General features: G+C 45.3%; 1 protein-coding gene across 3 annotated transcripts in view; it reads right to left on the bottom strand.

The window, feature by feature from the left end:
- The window catches only part of IGSF3 (immunoglobulin superfamily member 3), a 96790-nt gene that overhangs the window by 37204 nt on the left and 38242 nt on the right, over positions 1-21344 (bottom strand). For all 3 annotated transcript variants that reach the window (XM_031680541.2, XM_031680539.2, XM_072967932.1), the window contains exons 3-4: positions 5180-5557; positions 2829-3239 (exon numbers count right to left, since the gene is read on the bottom strand). In XM_031680541.2, coding sequence (XP_031536401.2) covers positions 2829-3239; positions 5180-5557 — 789 coding nt within the window. The remainder of the gene's footprint in view (positions 1-2828; positions 3240-5179; positions 5558-21344) is intronic.

Genomic DNA, 21344 nt, shown 5'->3' with positions numbered 1-21344 from the left:
TGTCCCTATGGGAGTTTGCTTGCAGGATGGACTCCTTAACCAAAATTGACTGAAATAGAAGAAAAGACAACCACTGTGGCCACTCAAGGGGAAGCAGAAGTTTCCAGGAAGGACTTCACCCATCCTCATTACCCCATCCCTCCCTATCGCAGTTCAGAGACTCACCCAGGGCCCCACCTCAGGGCTCAGGGCTCCCAGTAGTTGGACCCTTCCTTCCACAGTGCTCTCCATTCTGTTGCCTATTGCACCCACTGCCCGCTTTCTCAGCCACTGCCACTCACTCTGCCCTGGCCTCCTCAGCTCTTTTCCTGCCTGGTCTCTTGACTTCAGACCAACCTGTTCAACCCACATCTAGGTGGCCTCCATGGTCCTTCCCTTCTAAACTCCAGATCTGATTCTGTCACTCTTGGCTTAAAAATCTCTATTCCCCGCTCCAAGTATCTGCAGCAGTGATTTTCAAACTTTACTGGGCAGATGACAGGTGGCAGGAGAAGGGGGGGCACTCCCTTTTGTCATACAAAATCTTTTGCTGCCCAATACAGAAAACGTTTGGTTGAGGTAAGGAGGAAGATTGCGGCCCTCACATGCCTTCCTCAGCACCCCTGGCGTGTGCCCACACACATGAGCACACACCCACACCCACCCACGCCACTTCTCAGCACCTCTACGGGCGCCTAGGATTCTAAGAACAGCTGGAAATGCTTGGACCACACAGTCAATGCCAAGCTCACAATCCAGCATGTGGGGCTTCAGGCCACCTTTCCCACCTCCTCTCACCACTCGTATCCGGAACTCAACACCTGCTCATACATGGCTTCCCTGTGCTTGCCAAACATGTACTTTGGACCTTTATGCTTCTCCTCGTGATGTCTGCTAAAGTTCAAGACTCAGCTCAAGTTATCAAATGGTTGGTTTTCCTGAATTTGTCTTAACTACCCCATCCAGGGGAGACACTGTTGCAACAACACTTTATAATCATCGTGTCCCTGTGGCATTCCATCCACAACACTGTCAGAGCACTGAACGGCCTCCACTTGGCCACTGGCTTTCAGATCTACAGTTCCCTGAATGCAGGGATCAGGTGTTATTCATCTTTGAACCCCAATGCCTATCACACACCTACAATGCTGCAGAGACTTACTGCATGTTTACTGAAATGAGCTAAGAGAACGGCAAAGTAGGGGCTACAGCCACTGAACCGGAGCGGCACAGGGATGTGGAGTAAAGTCACCAACTTTTTTTTCACCTAGTTTTCCCTCTGCTGGCTTAGTCTGGATACATTTGCTGGGCAAATTCAAAAAATCCTAATTCCAAATTGGTAAGATTAAAATAAAGAAGATTAACAGATGCAACCTAATTTAAAAGCATTAAGACTCAAAACTTGGCCCAGACTTTTGAAGCTGATCTTAAAACCATTCCAGGAAGGGAAGGATAAATATGAAATAAAGCGCCTTCCATAGATGTCTCAGCACTGGAAGTTCCAGGAGCTTGCAAATGCTCTGGGTCCTACAGAGCAGATAAAATGCTACCTGTCCATGAGTCCAACTGTTTCCGTAAAAGCCCTCACATCCATCAGATGTCCAGAGAATCGCTTCTGCCCTTTGACCTCTATCTAGAGCCATGCTCAACAAAGCGTAGACAGCGGAAGAATCACGTGGGAAGTGTACTAGAAACCCAGCTTCCCGGGAGCCCAGTTCAGGAATCTGTACTGTTAGGTAAGTCTGAAGCACAGCTCTAGAATGACAGAACACGTAGCAGAAGAACTATGCAAAGACCAAGGCCATTGGGAGGTCACGAGACAGGTACTGAAGAGGGGACCCCTACCCGTACCTCAGACGCCCCCGCCCATCTCGCATGCACCACACCTCTACTCACCAGGACAAGTGTAACTTGGGTCACTTACTGCACGTCAGTGACGGCACAATCACCACCCTCCAACCAACGCCAGGGGACAGAAAGCCCGTGGAGAGCCTGCCCCGAGCCCAGCCAAGGCAGCCAGTATCTGCTGTTGGCTCTGACCTGGATCCTGGCTGCACTTGGGGGCCGGGAGAGCGCAGTCTGAGATTGTGGCAGCATCTACAAGGTGTCAGGGAGGATCTCAGCCCCACGTGCCACTGTCATCTTGTCCCAGCCACAAGCACATCACTCAGCCTCCTCAGGGAGCTCCCTTTCCAGGTCTTTCACTTGACAAAAGTGTTTATGTAGCACCTGGTACTCTTGGGGCTGGCCTCCCCAGCGTGCCCCCTGGCTGGTCTCGGGGCCCCACTATAAAGCGATCAGCCCCCCATGTCTTCCCCACCACCTACTTACCTCACAGAACTACTGAGGGGATGTGAAGTAACATGGGATAAGGCATTTTGGAAATTATAAACCACCAGCAAAGAAGGATTATTAGTATAAAAAATGATAATTTAAGCCCAAATTCCCCTAGTTCGTAATTTCACACCAACGATGCAAGGCTCAGAAACTCAAATGTCTTCCACCAATGAAGCGGAAACAGGCAATGTCACCAAAGCAGGGTGGCCACCGTGGCTAACGGGAACCCAGTCCCAAGATCCAAACAGTTTGGGTAAAAATCTCCCAAGTTTTAAACAGAATTTGTAATTCTAAAACATGTAGAACTCCACGCAGGTCAAAGCAGCCACGTCTGTAAGCAGGCTCCAGTCTGGGCAGCTCCTCTCTGTGACTCACTGGGAGGTCAGGTCTGGGGATACCTGGGCCCTCAGCAACCCGAGTCCTTTCAGAGTCACCGAAGGAAGGGGTCTGCACAGCCTCCCAGAATCCGCCCACCCTCCTCACCAGACAGAGGATGGGGACAGGAGACTGACCAGTGGGCTGGATGTTGACCACGGTCCCCTCGGAACGCTTTCGGGTCATGGGGTACCACGAGCCGTCGGGGTCCTGGATCCACTCGGCCGCCTCGCAGTAGAACTCGCCCTGGTCGAAGGGCTGCAGGTGGAAGATGGTGAGGCGGAAGGTGCTGGCCCCCAGCTTGTCCAGACGCACCTCCCCCAGGCTCTGCCTCTGCGCGTAGTCACTGCTGGACTGCAGCACGAAATCCCGGCTCAGGGAAATGACCTCCACCGGCTTCTCGCCGCCCCTCTGCCGGAGCCAGGCCACAGACAGGTGGCTGTGCTGCAGCGTCTCCGTGGCCACCTCGCAAGTGAGCTCCAGGGGGTCCTGCTCCACTTTGTGCATGGTCTGCGGCACGGCGGTGGTCTGCAGGGAGTCCGGGATCACTGCAACACAGAAGCGGCCCGAGGGCGCGGTCACAAGGCCACAGATCTTACACTCACAAGGGCGAAACTCCCACCCACTCTGCCTTCCACTATCACTGCGGGGCCACCGAGGTCCTCCAGGTGACCCAGAAACAGAACGAACTTTCTGTCTGAACTTGGGCTGCAATCTGGGGGCACTTACACTTACCGGTTTGGTATCTCAGCTAAAAAGTGAGGTTGTATTTCGTTTTATGTAATAAATGAACTCCCTGAAGTTACCACGTAAGAGGAATTTTTTGCTAAGTCAAATGAGATTTTGTTGTTCACGGTGGGAGTGCTTCCAGACACTTTAAGTTAGTTGGCTTCTGACTGATCTTCAAAGAAAAAGAGTTTCTGGCACTTGGAGTTTCACATTTCTACACATCTTGCTCATTTTCTCCATTCTCATCACCCCACGCCCACATTCCCCCAACTCACTTCAGCAATGCAGTACTCTAGGAAGGCTATTTTTTTTAAACAGTTATGGTAGAGAAAAACAGCAGCATTCTCAACTTTTTCGTAGGTTTTATTTTCATACAAGTCATGTGTCAACATGTGTCATGTTCATGCACTAGAAGTATGGGGACGGGCCAGACAAGTGAAGAGATTTCCCTGTGGTCCCTCGGTCAGAATTTTACCCTGGAGACTAAACATCACCCCCCACCACCGCAGGCTGACAAGGCCACCCCAATCACAACTAGGCTGTGTCTTCTCACCACGCTCAGCCCAGGGCTGGATCTCACAGGCCTCCTGTTGGGATGAAGACTTGTCAGAGAAAGGAAAAGGAGCCGAAGGAAGCCTGCGGTGGAGGGAGTGGGGAGATTCCATTGCAGGCCGCTCAGGGCCACGATGCTTGCCACTGTGACGGGTGAAAATCTTAACTTCCAGCCTTTCTTACCACAATTAAGCCTGGAAATTACGACTTGGACAGAAAAACAGAATAGCCTTAATATGTCTGACCCTTCACAATGGCAAACAGTGTGGCCCAGAGCCGTCCACACTGAAATCTCCCTTCTCCCTCCTTCTCTGGCTCCCTCCATTGCCCACGGCGCACCAGGCCAAGGGAGGCAGCTGGTGCACATTCCTTACTCTGAAGCCAAAGGACACACAGACCCACTCCAGGTCTGAGCAAAGCCCTGCAGCTGCGTTTGCTTCCTGACTCAGCAGCGCCCCCCAGCGGCTCAGAGCCCATCCAAAGGCCCATCATGTCTTAGAGGTTTCACCCACTGCCAGCTGATGTCATAGGCTCTGTCTTCCTCGTCATTTCTCCAGCTCATCAACCACAAACATCTGTGCCTTATATTTTCATATCCCTTTCACCAGCTAGAGGGTCCGTCAACCTTCTCTGACAGTCTTAACATTGGTGTTAGATCTTCTTTAAGTTTCAGCTTCAACCTCCTATTACTCACAAGTTGAACACACAAACTTGGTTCACTTACCTGTTGATCTCTGAAATATTTGGGGAGCTTTGGGTTCTTCTTTTAAAGTCAAATAAAACTTCACTATAAAAGAAGGGACTCACTGTTGTGGACTGAAGGTTTATGTCCCCCAGATTCCTATGTTGAAACCTAATCCCCAGGGTGATAGTACCTGGAGATGAGGCCTTTGGGAGGTGATTCGGTCACGAGGGTGGAGCCCTCGTGAATGGAATTAGTGCCCTTACAAAGGGATCAGACAGCCCTCTCGTTCCCTTTCTGCCATGTAAGGAGACAAGAAGTCAGCAGTCTCCAACCCCCAAGAGGGCCCTCACCAGAGCCAACCCTGCTGGCTCCCTGATCTCAGACTTCCAGCCTCCAGAACTGTGAGAAATAAATGCTTGTTGTCGAAGCACCCAGTCCATTCTATGATGATTTATTACAGCAGCAAACCGACTATGACACTTAGGCAGGACACCAGCCATGTGAACACAGTCGCCTCCTTACCCACGAGGTTCATCTTGGCACTGTAACTCCCAAAGTACCGCTCATCGGTGTTGGGCGTGTGGCACTCATACTCCCCAGCATCCCGGGCCTGGAGATCGGTGATGTGCAGTAAGGCCGAGTTCCCCTGGACTCTGTCCACGTAGATCTTCTTGCTGCGGACACGCTGGGTGTAGATGGCGTAAGGGAAAGAAGGGTCCATGGTGCTGACAATCTGGACCTCGCGCTCGGGGGCGGAGGGCAGGTAAATGGACCACTGGAAATTCTGCTCGGGAGGCCCCTGGTAGCCACTCACGTTGCACCAGATGGTGATGTGGGAGCCCTCCGTGCGGTACAAGGGCCCTTCCTGGACGGCGACTTGCCGCTGTGCTGACACTACACCTGTGTGGGAGACACAAACAACAGGCTCACTTACTTCTCGGACCAAAATGCAAAGTAGACAGCAATCTTCAAAGGGTTTGTTATCCGTGTGACATGATCATAATATAAATAGCTCACTGGCCCTTTCTGAGGTGCTCTGTGATTTATAAATATTAATTAAAACACTCTGCGGAAAAGCGCTGGCCCTAATTTGCATATATGGGAATTTGATCATGCGAGGACAGGGCTGTTACTTATTCAATGGTTGCCCTTTGGGAATTTCACTTAGTTCCTCTGTCATTTATGCAGCAGTTTTATATCTATTTATTAATGCTGTTTATAAAGTTTTAATAAAATGAGCAGGAAAAGTTGAATCCTTGGCACAAATTCAAAGGAAAACAAAAAAAAGCAACCATCTTGCAAGCTGGCTGAAATGAAATGCTCCTTTCTTGACTAGAGGGCTGGTGGAGGGTAGACCTGGGTCCTTTCTTTGGTGTGGCACCCTTGCTCTCCAAGGTCGCTGCTCCCGGGACACCACGGAGAGGCGCATCTCCTACATCCTCTTGCCTTGGTGAGCAGAGGCAGAGCTGAGCCCCTGCAGTCTGCTGCCGTTCTGAGCAGACACCAACAGGAATCTGAGGGGCTGAAGCAGATCCCGTCGCCCAGATGCCCACACACTGCCGATGGGGGCAACTGACAGCACAGCCCCATAACAAGGAAGTCAGGCCGCCCTGGAGACCACAGCCCTGGTTCACCACTGGCCACCCTGCCTTCTGGTCAGGATATGCTTCTCCAGATGGCCTCAGCCTGCCTTCTCCGTGTCCCCCTCACAGACATAGGGGTGGGAAAGATACTTTGCTTTCTCATTCCATGCCGACATAATTGATTCCACCCGAGGCACTGAGAAGGTGGGAGGGACCGCGCCCCTTGGCCTTGCCCTTTGCAGCAGCAGGGCACAGTGGTGTGCCAGAAAGAGCCGCTGAGTACTAGTCGCAGCCCTGCCCGGAACTGGAACTGACTGTGTCATCTTGCACAAGCTGTTTCTCCTATCTGGACCTTGATCTCTTCATCCATAAAATGATTTCTAAGGTGGCTTTGGGGGAGGCTAGCACATGTGCCAATGCTGGCCTTGTCACTTATTACTGTGACCTCGGATAAGTTACTTAACCTCTCCAAGCCTCAGTTTTCTCCTCTGTAAGATGGGGATAATAAGTGTGCCTCATAGAGCTCTCCAAAAGACTGAATAAGACCACATCTGCAAAGCCTCTTGCACAGGGCCTAGCCCATAATTAGTCCTTAATAAAGAGCTGCTAGCTAGGGCCCCTCTGGCTGGAACATTCTGGGGCTCTGGATCCATGGAGGACAGGGTTTTGGCCAGAGATCCCTCAAGGACACGCCAATGGCATCTTGACAATGACACCATCTCTGGGCCACCCACCTCCACCCACAGCTGCAGCCCAGCCCCACTCCCACTCCCAGGAAAGCTTCCCCCATGCCACCTCCAAAAGGGACTCACAGCTGTCCCAGTATAAACCTATCTGAAGTGGACTCAGCTGGGGAACAGCTGGGACCACTCAAATCCTGGTGGGATGCAACTTTAAGCCCAGCCCAGGGGATGATTGTGCCTCAAAGCAAGCTGATCTAATCTAAAACAGACCCTACAAGGAAGGCCTGTGGCTTATAAACTTTTTTTTCGTGCAGAACCTTTCCTCCTAAACAAAATTTTACATCTTGGCTTCAGCAACAGAAGCGAGGAAAGTGAAAAGGGAGGAGGGTGGGGGCAGGTGGCAAATCACTAGAGCAAGTGGTATGTGAATTTACATGATACATTCTAGTTGACAGCATCCATGACTACATTGAAGGTCATCGAGAAGACAGCTCATTAGTTATTTTCAGCGAGTTAAAATTTGGTGTATAACATTTTTAATATGCGTACTCTATGACAATTTAAAAAATATACGTATAGTGACACTTGAACCAAATGTTTGCAGTACTTTTGACATGAAGAACTTTGAAAACAATTTAACTACATTCATAACACTGAGGTCTCCCTGCATTTCAGCGTTCTAAGATAGAACTCCCTACCCACAGCAGAGAAGGCTGGAGGATGGTCAGGATGAGCCAGCATCTTTCTTTAAGGCACTACTTCTCAACCTTAGACACATACTGGAATTATTTGGAGAGCTTTAAAAAATAACAGGGCTTGGACCCCACTCCATGTAACTGGTCTGACATGCAGAAGCCTGGGCATTAAGAAGCTTTAAAGACTCTAACACATAGCAGTGTCAAGAACTATGTTTTAAGATGTCTCTGCCTGATACACACTACTATACATAAAACAGAATAACAACAAGGTCCTACTGTATAGCACAGGGAACTATATTTAATATACTATAAGAAACCATAATGGAAAAGAACATATATCTATTTATATATGTGTATATACACACACACACATATATATGTATAACTGAATCACGTTGCTGTACACCTGAAACTAACACAACATTGTAAATCAACTACACTTCTATAAAAAATGAAAAAAAAAAGATGTCTGTCTACTGAGCGCCAACCAGGTACCCAAATTAAAGAACAAATCCTAACTGAAGGCTCTCAATAGCTTTGAGCTCCTCCCTTCTGCAAAGACTCTTCACTGAGTTGGGTCAAGAGAGTTTCATTCTCCTCTAGTGAATGGGCAGAAGAAAGCAGCTGAAGGCCATTGGATACCGGCCCCTGTGATGCAATGCTGAGCTCACTCAGAGTGCGTTCTGCCCACAGACCTTACAGAAGCAGTTCATCAGGGGATCATACACATTATTGCCCTGGAAACTAAACAGTGTTAAGTGGCCTGAACGAGCCAGGGCATCAGGGTCAGAACAATCTGTCCAAGCTGGAAGCAGGTTATAAACAGCCCTGACAAATAAATAAATAAATAGATACTAGACTGTACTTTAACCACACACATTCAGCTGTACCTGTTTATTAAATATCTCCTTAATTTCCTTCCCACCCCACAAAGGGCCTTTGACCCCTGAAAATAATGCTGTACTTAGGAAGTGGACCTTAACATAGAAATAGTAATTAAGTTTTTCTTCTCAGCAGTCTAATTCCCCTTTCGTATTCCACTTTCCCCATTTCCTTCTCCTGGTACTGCCTCTGCTGTCCAGATCTCATTTTCTTTGATGATGCTGCCTTCAAAAAGACCCATGTCCCCAATTCTGGCCAAGGCATCCCCCGACCCCACTGCCCCTTCCATTTTCCCTCTCAGCCTACAACAGGATGTTCTTCCAGGCAGAAATCACTTTTTTTAAGTAACATTTTTTTTTATTTCAGACATCTCTGTACTCTTTGAATTATTTTACAATAAGCAAATATCACTTCTATAAATTAAAAAAGATCAAAGTATTATATATAACTGCATAAAAAGGTCTAGACACAAAGGGCAGAAAGAGAGTGGGAGACAAAAACAGGAAGAAAAAACAAGGGCAACAAAAAATAGTAATGAATATGGTAGATATTAAACCAAACTATATCAATAATCACTTTGAATGTCAATGGTCTAAATGCATCAATTAAAAGACAGAGATTGTCAGAGTGGATGAAAAACACGACCCAACTATATCTTGTCTACAAGAAACTCACTTTAAACATAAAGACATACAGATTAAAAGGAAATGGATGGAGAAAAATATACCATGTTAACACTAATCAAAAGAAAGCTGGAATAGCTATATTAATTTTAGACAGAGTAAAGTAAAGAAAATTATCAGGAATGAAGAAGGACATTATATAATGAATAAAGGAGTTAATTCTCCAAGAAGACATAACAGTTCCTGTTGTGTATACACATAATAACAGATCATCAAACTACATGAGGCAAAAACTGGTAATAGATTATAGTTGGTGACTTTAGCACTGCTCAATCAGAAATGGACAGATCCAGTAAGCAGAAAATCATAGTTGAATTCAACAACACCTTCAATCAACTGTCTATAATAGACACCTACAGACTACTTCATCCAGTGAACATTCTTCTCAAATTCACAAGGAGCATTCACCAAGACAGACCACATTCTGGGCCATAAAACACTGCTTAACAAATTTGAAAAATAGAAATCCTACAATGTCTGCTGGTAGACCACAATGGAATTTAAGTAGAAATCAGTAACAGAAAGATACTAGGAAATCCCAAAATATGTGCAGATTAAACAACACACTTCTAAGTAACACATGGGTCACAAAAAATTTTTCAAGAGACATTAAAAAATTTTAAACTAGATGAAAATTAAAATACAACTTATCAAAAGCTGTGATATGCAGGGAGTGATTAGAGGAAAATTTATAGCATTGAATTAGAAAAGAAGAAAACTCTTAAGTCAATAATCTGAGTTTCCACCTTAGGAAACTAGGAAAAGAAGAGCAAGATAAATGCAAAGGAACCAAAAGAAGTAACAATTAAAGCAGAAATCAATAAAATTAAAAAAGAAAATTAATAGAGAAAAATCAATGAAAGCAAAAGCTGGTTTTTTGAAAAAAAATCAATAAAATAAATAAGCCCCTAGCCAGGCTAACAAAAAAAAGAGGACAGAAATTATTAATATACAAAATGAAAGAGAGGAAATCGCTTTGAGATTCCACGGAAATTAAAAGAATAATAAAGGAATCTTATGACCACAAATCTGATAACCTAGATGAAATGAACCAATTCCTTGAAATACACAGTCTGCAAAAACTCACACAGGAAGCAAAGATGATCTGAGTAAGTTTACACCTATTAAAGACATTGAATCCATAATTAATAACCTTCCAAAACAGAAAGCACCAAGCCCAGATGGAGTCACAGGTGAATTCTACCACACATTCAAGGAAGAAATTATATCAATTCTCTATAATTTCTTTCATAGGATAGAAACAGAGACCATTCTCTCCTAACTCAATCTATTAAACAGGCCAGCATAGCCCTAACTAATGCCACAACCAACAAAGACATTACAAGAAAACTGCAGACCATATTTCTCATAAACAAAGATGCAAAAATCCTCAACAAAATATTAGCAAATCAAACCCAAAAAGTATAAAAAGAATTACATACCATAACCAAGTGGGATTCATCCCAGGTACACTTGTTCAACATTCAAAAATCAATTAATGTAATACATCATGTTTATCAAACTAAAAAAGAAAAATCACATGATCATATCAACAGATGCAGAAAAGACATTTGACAAAATTCAACATCCATTCATTATGAAAACTCTCAGGTAACTAAGACCAGAGGAGAACTTTCTCAACTTAAAGATTATCTACAAAAAAACCCTATAGCTAACCTATACTTAATGGTGAGAAACTAGAAGCTTCCCACTAAGATCAGGAATAATGCAAAGATGTCCCTTCTCACCATTCCTTTTCCATAAGGCAAGAAAAAAGAATTAAAAGGTATACATATTGGGAAAGAAGACATAAAGCTGTATTTGTTCAAATCTGAAAGAACTGACCAAAACCTCTGGAATTAATAAGCAATTATATCAAGATTACAGGATACAAGGTTATACAGATTACAGGTATACCACAGTCAACTGCTTTTCTATATACCAACAAAGAACAAATGGAATTTAAAATTAAAAGCAAAACACCATTTACATTAGCACTCTAAATATAGTCAACCTGATCTCTGACATAGGGCAAAGGCAAAAACAATGGAATAAAGATAGTCTCTTCAATAAATGGTGTTCAGACAACTAGGCATTCACATACAAAATGAATCTAGACATAGACCTTACGCCATTCACAAAAATGAACTCAAAATAGATCACAGACCTAACTGTAAAATGCAAAACTATAAAACTCCTGGAAGATAACACAGGAGAAAACCCAGATGACCTTGGGTATGGTGATGTCTTTTTCAAATCCAACACCAAAGGCATGATTCATGAAAGAAATAATTGATAAGCTGGCCTTCATTAAAATTTAAAACTTCTGCTTTGTGAAAGACAGTATCAAGAGAATTAGAAACAAGACACAGACTGGGAGAAAATATTTGCAAAAGACACATCTAATAAAGAACTGTTATGCCAAATATAAAATAAACTCTTAAAACAATAAGAAAAAAACCAACCTGATTAAAAAGTGGGCCAAAGACCTTAAGAGACACCTTGCTAAAGAAGACATAAGATGGCAATTAAGCATGTGAAAGGAGGCTCTACATTATATGTCATCAAGGAAATGCAAATTAAAACAAAAATGAGATACTACTACACACCTATTGGGATGGCCAAAATCCGGAACACTAACACCACCAAATGCTGCTGAGGATGTGGATCAAAAGGAACACTCATTCAATGCTGGTGGAAATGCAAAATGGTATTGATGCTCTGGAAGACAGTTTCATTGGTATCTTGTAAAACTAACCATACTTTAACCATCCAATTCAGCAATTGTGCTCCTTGGCATTTATGCAAAGAAATTGAAAACTTCTGTCTACACAAAATCCTGCACATGGATATTTACATCATCTCTCTTCATGTCTGCCAAGACTAGGAAGCAAACAAGATGTCCCTCAGTAAGTGAGTGCATAAACAAACTGTGTTACACTCAGACAATGGAATATTATTCAGCACCAAAAAGAAATGGGCTATCAACCCATGAAAAGAAACAGGAACTTGAAATTACGTATTATTAAGTGAAAGAAGCCAATGAAATAATGTTACACGCTGTGTAATTCCAAGTATATGATATTCTGGAACAAGAAAATCTATGGAGACAGAAAGACCAGTGTCTGCGGAGGTGAGAGATATGAAGAGGCAGAGCACAAAGCAGTATTTTTAGGACAGTGAAAATACACTGATATAATTGTGGATAAATGTCATTATACATTTGTCCAAACACACTGAATGTATAACACCAATAGTGAAACCTGAGATAAACTACAGACTTTGGGTGATTATGATGTGTCAGTGTAGGTTCACCCTTGGTTAAAAAATGTACCACTGTGGTGAGTGATGTTAATAATGTGGGAAGCACGCATGTGTGTGGACTAAGGGTACACAGGAAATCTCTGTATCTTCCTCTCAATCTTGCTGTAAACCGAGAACTGCTCTAAAGAAAACAAAGTCCTTATATAAAGAACTCATACACCCAATAGCAAAGAAACAATCTGATTAAAAAATGGGCAGAGGATCTGAATAGACATTTTTCCAAAGAAGACACACAAATGGCCAACAGACACATGCAAAGATGTTCAACATCACTAATCAACAGGGAAATGAAAATCAAAATCACAATGAGATATCATTCACACCTCATAGAATGGCTACTATCAAGAAGACAAGAAATAACAAGTGTTGGCGAGGATGTAGAGAAAAGGGAACACTTGTGCACTGTTGGTGGGAATACAAATCAGTGCAGCCACTATGGAAAACAATGTGGAGGTTCCTTAAAAAAATTAAAAATAGTACTACCATATGATCCAGAAATTCCACTTCTGGGTATTTATCCAAAAAACAGTAACTCAGAAACATATTTGCACCTCTATGTTTACTGCAGCATCATCCAGAGTAGCCAAGATATGGAAGCAACCTAAGTGTCTATCAATTGATGAATGAATAAAGAAAATGTGGTGTGTGTATATATACAATGGAATATTACTCAACCATAAAAGGAGGAAACTCTACCATTTGCAACAACATGGGTAGACCTTGGGGGCATTAGGCAAGGGGTGAGGAGGTGGGAAATTGGTGAAAGTGGACAAAAGGTACAAAATTCCAATTATAAAACAAACAAGTCCTGGGGATATAAGGTACAGCACAGTGACTACAGTTAATAATACTGTATTATGTATCTGAAAGTTGCTAGGAGAATAAATCTTAAAAGTTCTCATCACAAGAAAAAGAAATTGTAACTCTGCGTGGTGATGGATATTAACTAGGCTTCTTGTGGTGATCATCTTGAAACCAAGCAGGATCCTGTGGGGCCTTGCTGGGTACAAAAAGCCCCTCTGTGTTCCCCGTTTCTTGACTGTAGAGAAAAGGCTTTACCCTCCTGGCCCTTCCCCAAGTTCCAAAGAGCAGACTTAGTCAGTTATTGATTAGAGAAGCAAGAAAATGCAGAAACAAAGGAAACGCAGTCAAGCAAGAGAAGTAATGATAACTTAAACAATAGCTCAGAGATAAAACAGAGCCACCGGATTCCTACTTTCTCCTCAAAGGGTATACAAAACAATCTGATGCATATCTCTGAGTTGTTCTGCAGGAACTAGGAACTCCATCCAGGTGGAAGACAGTGTCTGCACGCTGACCACGAGCAGCAGTCCCCAGACTGGCTGGAATCAGAAGGTTGATGACTAAGATTCCCAAGACATCATCCTGTTACCTCACTGCCAACCAATCAGAAGAAAGTCCACGAACTGACCACAACCTGCAACCCTCCCCAGCAGTGTTGTCTTTAAAAACCCTTCGCTGAAAGCCATCAGGGGGCTCAGGTCTTCGGAGCACTAACTGCCTTCCATGGCGCCTGCAACTAATGTTGTGCTTTTCTTCACCACAGCCCAGCGTCTGCCGGGCTCTGCTGCGCACGTCAGGGGAGCAGACCTGAGTTTGGTCCTGTGACAATTTCACAATATATACATGTATCAGATCATTATGTTGTACACTTGAAACTAATATAATGTTATATGTCAATTATATCTCTGTAAAAACAATTCTTTTTAAAGGAAAGAAAACCTTAAAAAAAAAAAAAAGAAAGAAAGAAAGAAAAGAACTAGAAAGAACATGCTGGGTGATGGAATGACAAGTGATTTTCATTTTCTGTTTTATCCTTACTCCTTCCCCCAGTTCTCTGGCAAAGAGCATAATTAGGAAAAAAAATTTAACCAAAAATTTAAAAGAATGCATGACTTGCTATACAAAATTTCTTCTGTGTTGACTAATGTGCCATAATAAAAACTATGTATTTGATCTTTATCCCTGGTTCCTGGCCCAGAGCTCCTAAAACCTTTGGAATTTCATGAGTGACAGAGGGTCTTCTGTCATTCATAAGGAGCCCGTTAAACCAGACAGAAGTTTATGCTAATGAGGTAACTCTAGGTTAGACAGTGTCCAGGCAGGGAATGCCATGCTTAGAGGGTTGGAATTTTCAGCCCCAATCCCTGAAATTCAGGGAGGAGAAAGGGGTTGGAGGTTATGGTAATCACCAATGGCCAACAATTTAATCAATCATGCCTACATGACGCAATCCCTATATTAAAAAAAACTAAGTGACAGGATTAGGAGAACTTTCAGGTCAATGTGCTGGGAGGGTGGCATAGCTGGAGAGGGCTGGGAAGCCACTCCCCCATGCCTTGCCTTTTGTACTGAATAGAGCTGACCTATGTGACCAATAGGAAATGCAAACATAATGCTGAACTTTGACTTCTGAAGCCAGGTCATAAAAAGACACTGGGGTCTCTGCCCTGCTCTCTGGGATCATGGTTTATGAGCATGGTATCGGAGGAAAGTCACATACCACGTCATGAGGACATCAAAGCAGCCCTATGCCAGGTCCACATGAGGCCTTATGCTGACAGCCAGCATGGAACCACTTCCTCCAGCCCCAGTCCAGCCTCCGGATGACTGTAGCCCCAGGTGACACCCCCCTGGGAGCCCCAGAGTCAGAGCTACCCAATTAATATCCCCCTGGATTCCTGATCCATAGAAACTGAGATAATAAATGTTTACTGTTGTTTCTGTGTATCGTTTTTTGGTTTGGGGGTTTTTGTTTTGTTTTGTTTTGCTTTAAAAATTTTATTCACAATTGCAGTAATTACTGGTTTAGTAGAACAGTTTCTCCAAACAAGATTTCTATTTTAGGACAATTTTTTTTAGAGCAGTTCTACACTTACAATAAAATTGAGAAGGATTTTCTCTTCTTTAAAGTCTTAAGTTTTGGGGTAATCTGTTTTGTACCAATATACGACCATTACTGACACCTGTGGGTCCTAAGATTGAATGAAAAATAGTATTACATGAACTTGTGTGTTCTAGAAAAAGGCTTCATAAACTTCAAAAGATTCTCCAAGAGATTGAAGACCTAGAAAAAAAGATTACGAATCACTGTTTTAGAAAATAAATGGTCTGTGGGAAAGGCCATGTCCTTTTGGATTAGTTTTGATAGTCTCTAGTCACAGAAACGCGTATCACTTAACTAGTTTTTCAAGATACTGCTTGTCCAAGTTTGCTCCCACTTTTTCCTTTGTGCTGAGTCCGAGAATGAACCTCGCCAGGGGCAGTATGATTCAGGAGTCAGTGAGCAGGGAGGAGTCACTGCACCTGGGAAAGCCAGCTTCTCATGCATTTCTGGAACATGCCTCGGCTCAGGGACCCAAATCTCTAAAGACAGGAACCAGCCTCTAAGTCCACCGTGCATAACTGAGCATGTCCAAGTGGCAGAAGGATTGAGCTCACCACTCCACATTCCCTGTCCCAGCTATGGCGTCTGCAATCCTCAGCACTCACTCAGCTGTCACACATTCTGCACGTGACTTGGCCACACTAGTATATCCCTTTATCTGTAACATGGGAATAATGTACCACGTATCAATCTCAGAGGAAATCCTAGAGATCAAATAATACTGTGAAAGTCATCGAAAGAATATTTTAAAATTCCATCTTATTTCCACCAACGTGAGATGATAATCCCAAAACAGGAAAAAAATCTTTGAAAGTACAAAAGCGTTAAAAAAAAATTAATGTTCAAATTTCAGTTAAAAATGTAAAACCGCATATGTAAAAATTTATGTTAAAAAAAAAACACTCTACCTAGAAAAATGACCAAACAAAACATTTAATGACATTGGACTGAATCTTTGTGTGGTGAGAGTATGAATGATTCCCCCACCTCTGCCTTTTCCTTTCCCCTACTTTACCATTTTTAAAAATAAGCAAGTATGTGTTGTTATAAAATGAAGATAAATGGCTATAATGATTATCACTTTAGTGTGTCAGGCACTTCCCTAACTGCTCTGCATACATCATCTCATTTAATCCTCACATCAGCTAGGTGAGGTTGATTTCACTACAGCCACGCTTACCAGATGAGGAAATGGTCCTCCAGGTTAAGGCACTTTCTCCAGGACAAAGAACATGACTAACAGCTTTCTTAGTCTGTGGCTCCCACTGAATGTGCTCGGTGAATATCAGTGATTAGTGATGACAAACCACCCACTGTGTTTTCCTGCCAACTTGGTTCTGAAGACTCTGATGGGGAATCTGCATGGCCTCATGTTCAAAATGCCAAACAGACCGGCCACGTGGTGGAGACCAGGCCAACCCAGAGCTTCACAGAACGGAAGGCCACGCCAGTGACACGGTTGCGGATGCCAAGGGAGGAAAAAGAAGGGCCATGAGCTGAAAAGAACCTCCTTTGATCCCGTTCTGGACCAGAGGACAGACAGACACAGAGCGGGAGCCTCACCAACAAGGGGGAGTTACGTGTATTAACTAATTTTAACGCTCACAGCAAACCTATGTGGTAGATACTCTTAGCGACTTCACTTTACAGATGCAGGACCCGAGGCAAGGAGTGAAAGGTGGGGGAGGGATGTCAACAAAGTCAGGCTGGAAACACCAGCAGGTAACAAGGAAGGCCCTGTTAGGTCAATGCCACCACCCTCCAAGGGCAGCGTGACCAAGGTCCCTGCCCACCGGGGAGCCACAGAGCCAGGACGGCTCGTGACTCAGCTTCCCCAGACCACAGGCACAAGGATTTATATCTGGGTCCTTACTTTCATCAAGAACATCCCTTGAAACAGCCGTCAACACCCCCATGATATGTGCAGAGGCACAACGCAGCAGCAGACCTGAAGGGTGGAGTTAATTCTGGAATCTTCTCTCTCTCCGACCTCTCACAGCACAGGCAGGAGCTGTGAGACCTTGCTGGTTACTTAACCTTTCTGCACCTCAGCACCCTCATCTGGAAGTGATACACTCTTCACAGGGTTGCTGAAGGATTAAATGAGTTACTACATTTAAAATCCTTAGTATGTGGCCCGTCTTAAGTGCTCAAAACGCATTCAGCCAGCAACTAGTAAGTGACAGTAGCCCCAGCGTGGAGCTGAGCTCTCCCACACGCCAACCACGACCAAACATGGCGGTGACAGTATCTCCCGTCCCACACGCTCTTTTGCAATGTGAACGAGAGATGGAGTTTACCCCCTTTCCTTTTCATCTGGGCAGACTTGTGACACTGTGACTTTCAAGGCCAGGTCATAAAAAGCAATGTCGCTTCCACTGTGCTACCTGATGCCACCGTGGAAGGGGCTGGACTGTCCTGAGGCTGCCATGCTGGGAGGGAGCCCAAGGCCCCCAAGGAGGCCACCGGTAGGGTGCTCCGGTCTAGAGCCACAGCAGAGCTCACAAGCAGTAGCCGGCACCACCGACCAGCCGAGTAGGCGAACCAGACTTCACGATTCCGGGCCAGAGCTGTGAGCCGCCTCCCGGCCTTGGAATCTTCCCAGCTGAGGCCCCAGACGTTGTAGAGCAGAGAGGAGCCGCCCCTGCTGGGCCTGCCCGCATTTCTGACTCACAGATTCTGTGAACATAATAAAATGGTTGTTTAAGCCACTCAGTTCTGGGATAACTTGTCACACAGCAAAGATAACTGTAACGTGAACTACACTTTCAACCAACATTTTTGGAACATCTATCATAAGAAGGGGGCCAGCACAGAAACCATGATGGAGAGATGAGTACAACGTAGTTTTATCCTAAGCTGGCAATCCCAAAAGAAATACACACAACTAACTAAACATCAGGATGTGCTGGCTGTGAGGGGCAAAGAACAAGGCGAAGACCTCTCAAAAGGAGAAGGCAAGTCCACGAAGGCTTCACGGAAGGGGCGACATCTGAACTGAGTCTGGAAGGATGCAAGTGCAACACCAGGTGAAAATACGTCTGGGGTTAGCAAGATGTTTGCCAAGATCTCGTTTGCCACGTGACCGGAGGGCACATCAGTACCAGGCAGGAAAGGGCACTGACAGGCACACAAATAAAGTCAAACTCCTCCCTGGGGATGGCGTAAGCTGAGGAGAGGCGAGCACAGGCAGGCAGGAGATCAGATTTGTGTTTCTGAATCATCACTCGAGTGGCAGGTGGAGGACAGAGCAGAGGGCAAGACTGGAAGCAAAGAGACCAAATTAACAGTCAGGTGAGACCAGATGAGGGCCTGACCTGGTTTTAAGTTCAGGGGCAAAAATATCACTCATTTATTCCTTCATTCTTTTTCAAGTTTAAATCCCCAATGGTACTGAAAAGAGATGTTCTAAAGACAGTGATGAATAAATGTTCAATTATGGATGCTGCTTCTACGGTGTGACTACCAGCTCCGGAGCCAGTGAAGAGGGCTGCAAACCCAATGAATCACTTCATCCCAAATGGATCTCTGTGACATCTGCACCGCTGAGTCACGAGGCTGGGCCCCTGCTTCCGAGCTGTTGTCTAATTCACTCATCACTCAGGGCTGAAGCTGCCGCCTTTGAGGACTGCTAAACTATGACTTCAAAAGTTTTTTCCACATTCTAAAGTTTACTTGATTTAAACAAAAGTTTTCAATTTTTTAATTAGAATATTACAAGCCTTTAATTTTCCAACTACCAGCTCTGCTCCTGCTCTCCCCTCATTTCCCCAGAGAGTGGCACTGCTATGACTTAAGGATGGATCACTCCCAACTTTTAAAAAAATACTTCTATACATACATACACATATATATATAAAACCATTGAAAATATACAGTATTGTTCAGTACTTTTTTACATAAACATCATCATCCCATGCAGAAATGTTCCTTGGTTTTCCTCCTCAACATTGTTGAGACTGAATATAATGCTGGGTCTTTCCTTTTACACAGCTGGATAATATTCCATCACAGGATTCCACGTTTTATTTATTCCCATACTGGTGGGTATTTAGTGCTTTTGGGAGGGGTGTTTGTTTATTTTGGTTTTGCTATAACCAATACGCTTTATAGTCCTCCAGCATCTCTCTCCCTGACTATTTAACCACGGAGAACACCTGAGCGCTTCCAGGATGTTCCCGGCTTTTTCATCCCACGACATGCTTGGCAGGAGGACCAGCCCAAAAGCCCACACTTCCCTGCTCTTCTGTCTCAGCCCCTCCTGTCCTATCACTCAACTCTTGCCACTAACCTCTGCTCCTTTCCCTGAAAAGGCAGGGATAATGGTTCTAAGTCCTACCCACCCCATAATACTCCTCATCTGCATCCCCTTCACCCCAATCAAAGGATGACACAGAAGCAACATCTCAAAGGACAGGCAGCCAAGGGGGAGCCCCCAGCCCTAACCCAACCACCCATGGCTAAGAAATAGACCCTTCTCCCAGCTCCACCAGGATTCAAGGCAGCAAAGCCGATGGAAAATGGTTATAATTGAATAAAAGTACCAGTATCTGCCTTCTATTTTCCGGAGGGGAAAAAAATTAAAAGGTGGAATCATATTACTTGCCTGTAAATGCTCTCCCTGTAATTACCCTAGATCTACTGACCACTGTTTCCTTCCATCCGGTCTCAAAGATAACAGAAATGGGCTGAGTGTCAGGCTGATTCTTTTTAACAAGAACCTCAGGCACAGCACCCGTCAAGTCCAGCGGCCTAGGAAGCACAAGCTTAGAGTGCGTTCCAGTAAAAGGACCATCACTCAGAACCGGCAAATGCCTGCGTCCTTCTCACAAGCATACATCTCAGGACTGTTGCCACTGTTGCTATTTGAGGCTGGATTTCTGGACCTGGAATGTCTCAGTTTCTCCAGATCCTGACTCTGATCGAGGTGTCTGCTGGGCTTCACAGCAGTCTCTTTACTGTCTGCCCCACCCTCCCGGCACCCGAGGCAGCACGACTCCTCCTCGGCTGCCTTCACACTTGGCAGCCTGCTCTTTCCCCTGGCAGCTTGCGGGTTCCATCAGGAAGAGGACTGCAGAGCCCAGGTCCTTCCTGAAAAGTCCAGAAGGGCTTCTTCGGGCAGCATCAGGAACAAGACCCGATGTGAGGGGGTGGCTGCGGCTGCAGGGAGCTCACGCGAGCGCAGTCTGCCCCGTTCCTCGACACACATCCTCCCTTCCGTCTCCCCCGGCCAGGCCGTGGAGAGCCAGGGCTGGAAAGCAGGGGCTGCCGTGCTTTTCGGTGTGAACGGGTGGGTGGTCTTCGGGGGTTCCTCAGAGCAGTTTCCTACTCCAGGAGCAGCCCCTCCAGCTTGGCCCCCATAAGCCCTCTTTGCAAAACACTTGAGTTCCTCTTCTCAGCTCTGCCCAAGGCTCCGGCCCAGATCCTACTCCTCCTCCACATCCCCTGGCCTCCCGGGGGCCCTGAGGTGACTCTCGGGGCTGGAGTCACCAGACAATGAGCAACTGTGTCACTATCAGTGCGGCCCTGGGCGGAGCTCAGTGCTTGGCTTATGAGAGACTTCAGGAAACACTACTGACTGATGAGTGGGTGAGTCGATGAGTCTGGCAGGGCACTGGCTCCAAGGGTCCACTTCTCCACGGTTAGGAAAAGCCCTGAGAATGCTAGTGCATTTGGTTCCGGAGGCTTCCAGCCAGCTTCCTGTGGAACAAGGCAGGTGGCTCTGGGCGCTGGGGCTGGCTGGGCAGGACAGTAGAGGCAGCAGCTGGGTTGGCAGCAGAGCTCACCATCTCTCTTGACCACAACCAACCCCAACACATTCGGGCCACCCTGTTGGATCCTGGCCAGATAATTACAAGAAACTGAGCCCATTCAATCAGCTCAAGTGTCGGGAGGGGGCGGGGGGGGTGGAGAAGAGGGTACCATG

Source organism: Vicugna pacos, chromosome 9, assembly GCF_048564905.1.
Source record: "Vicugna pacos chromosome 9, VicPac4, whole genome shotgun sequence".
In the NCBI taxonomy this organism is placed as follows: Eukaryota; Metazoa; Chordata; class Mammalia; order Artiodactyla; family Camelidae; genus Vicugna; species Vicugna pacos.
Note: the sequence above shows the minus strand (reverse complement) of the source record. Positions and strands in the feature narration are given on the sequence as shown.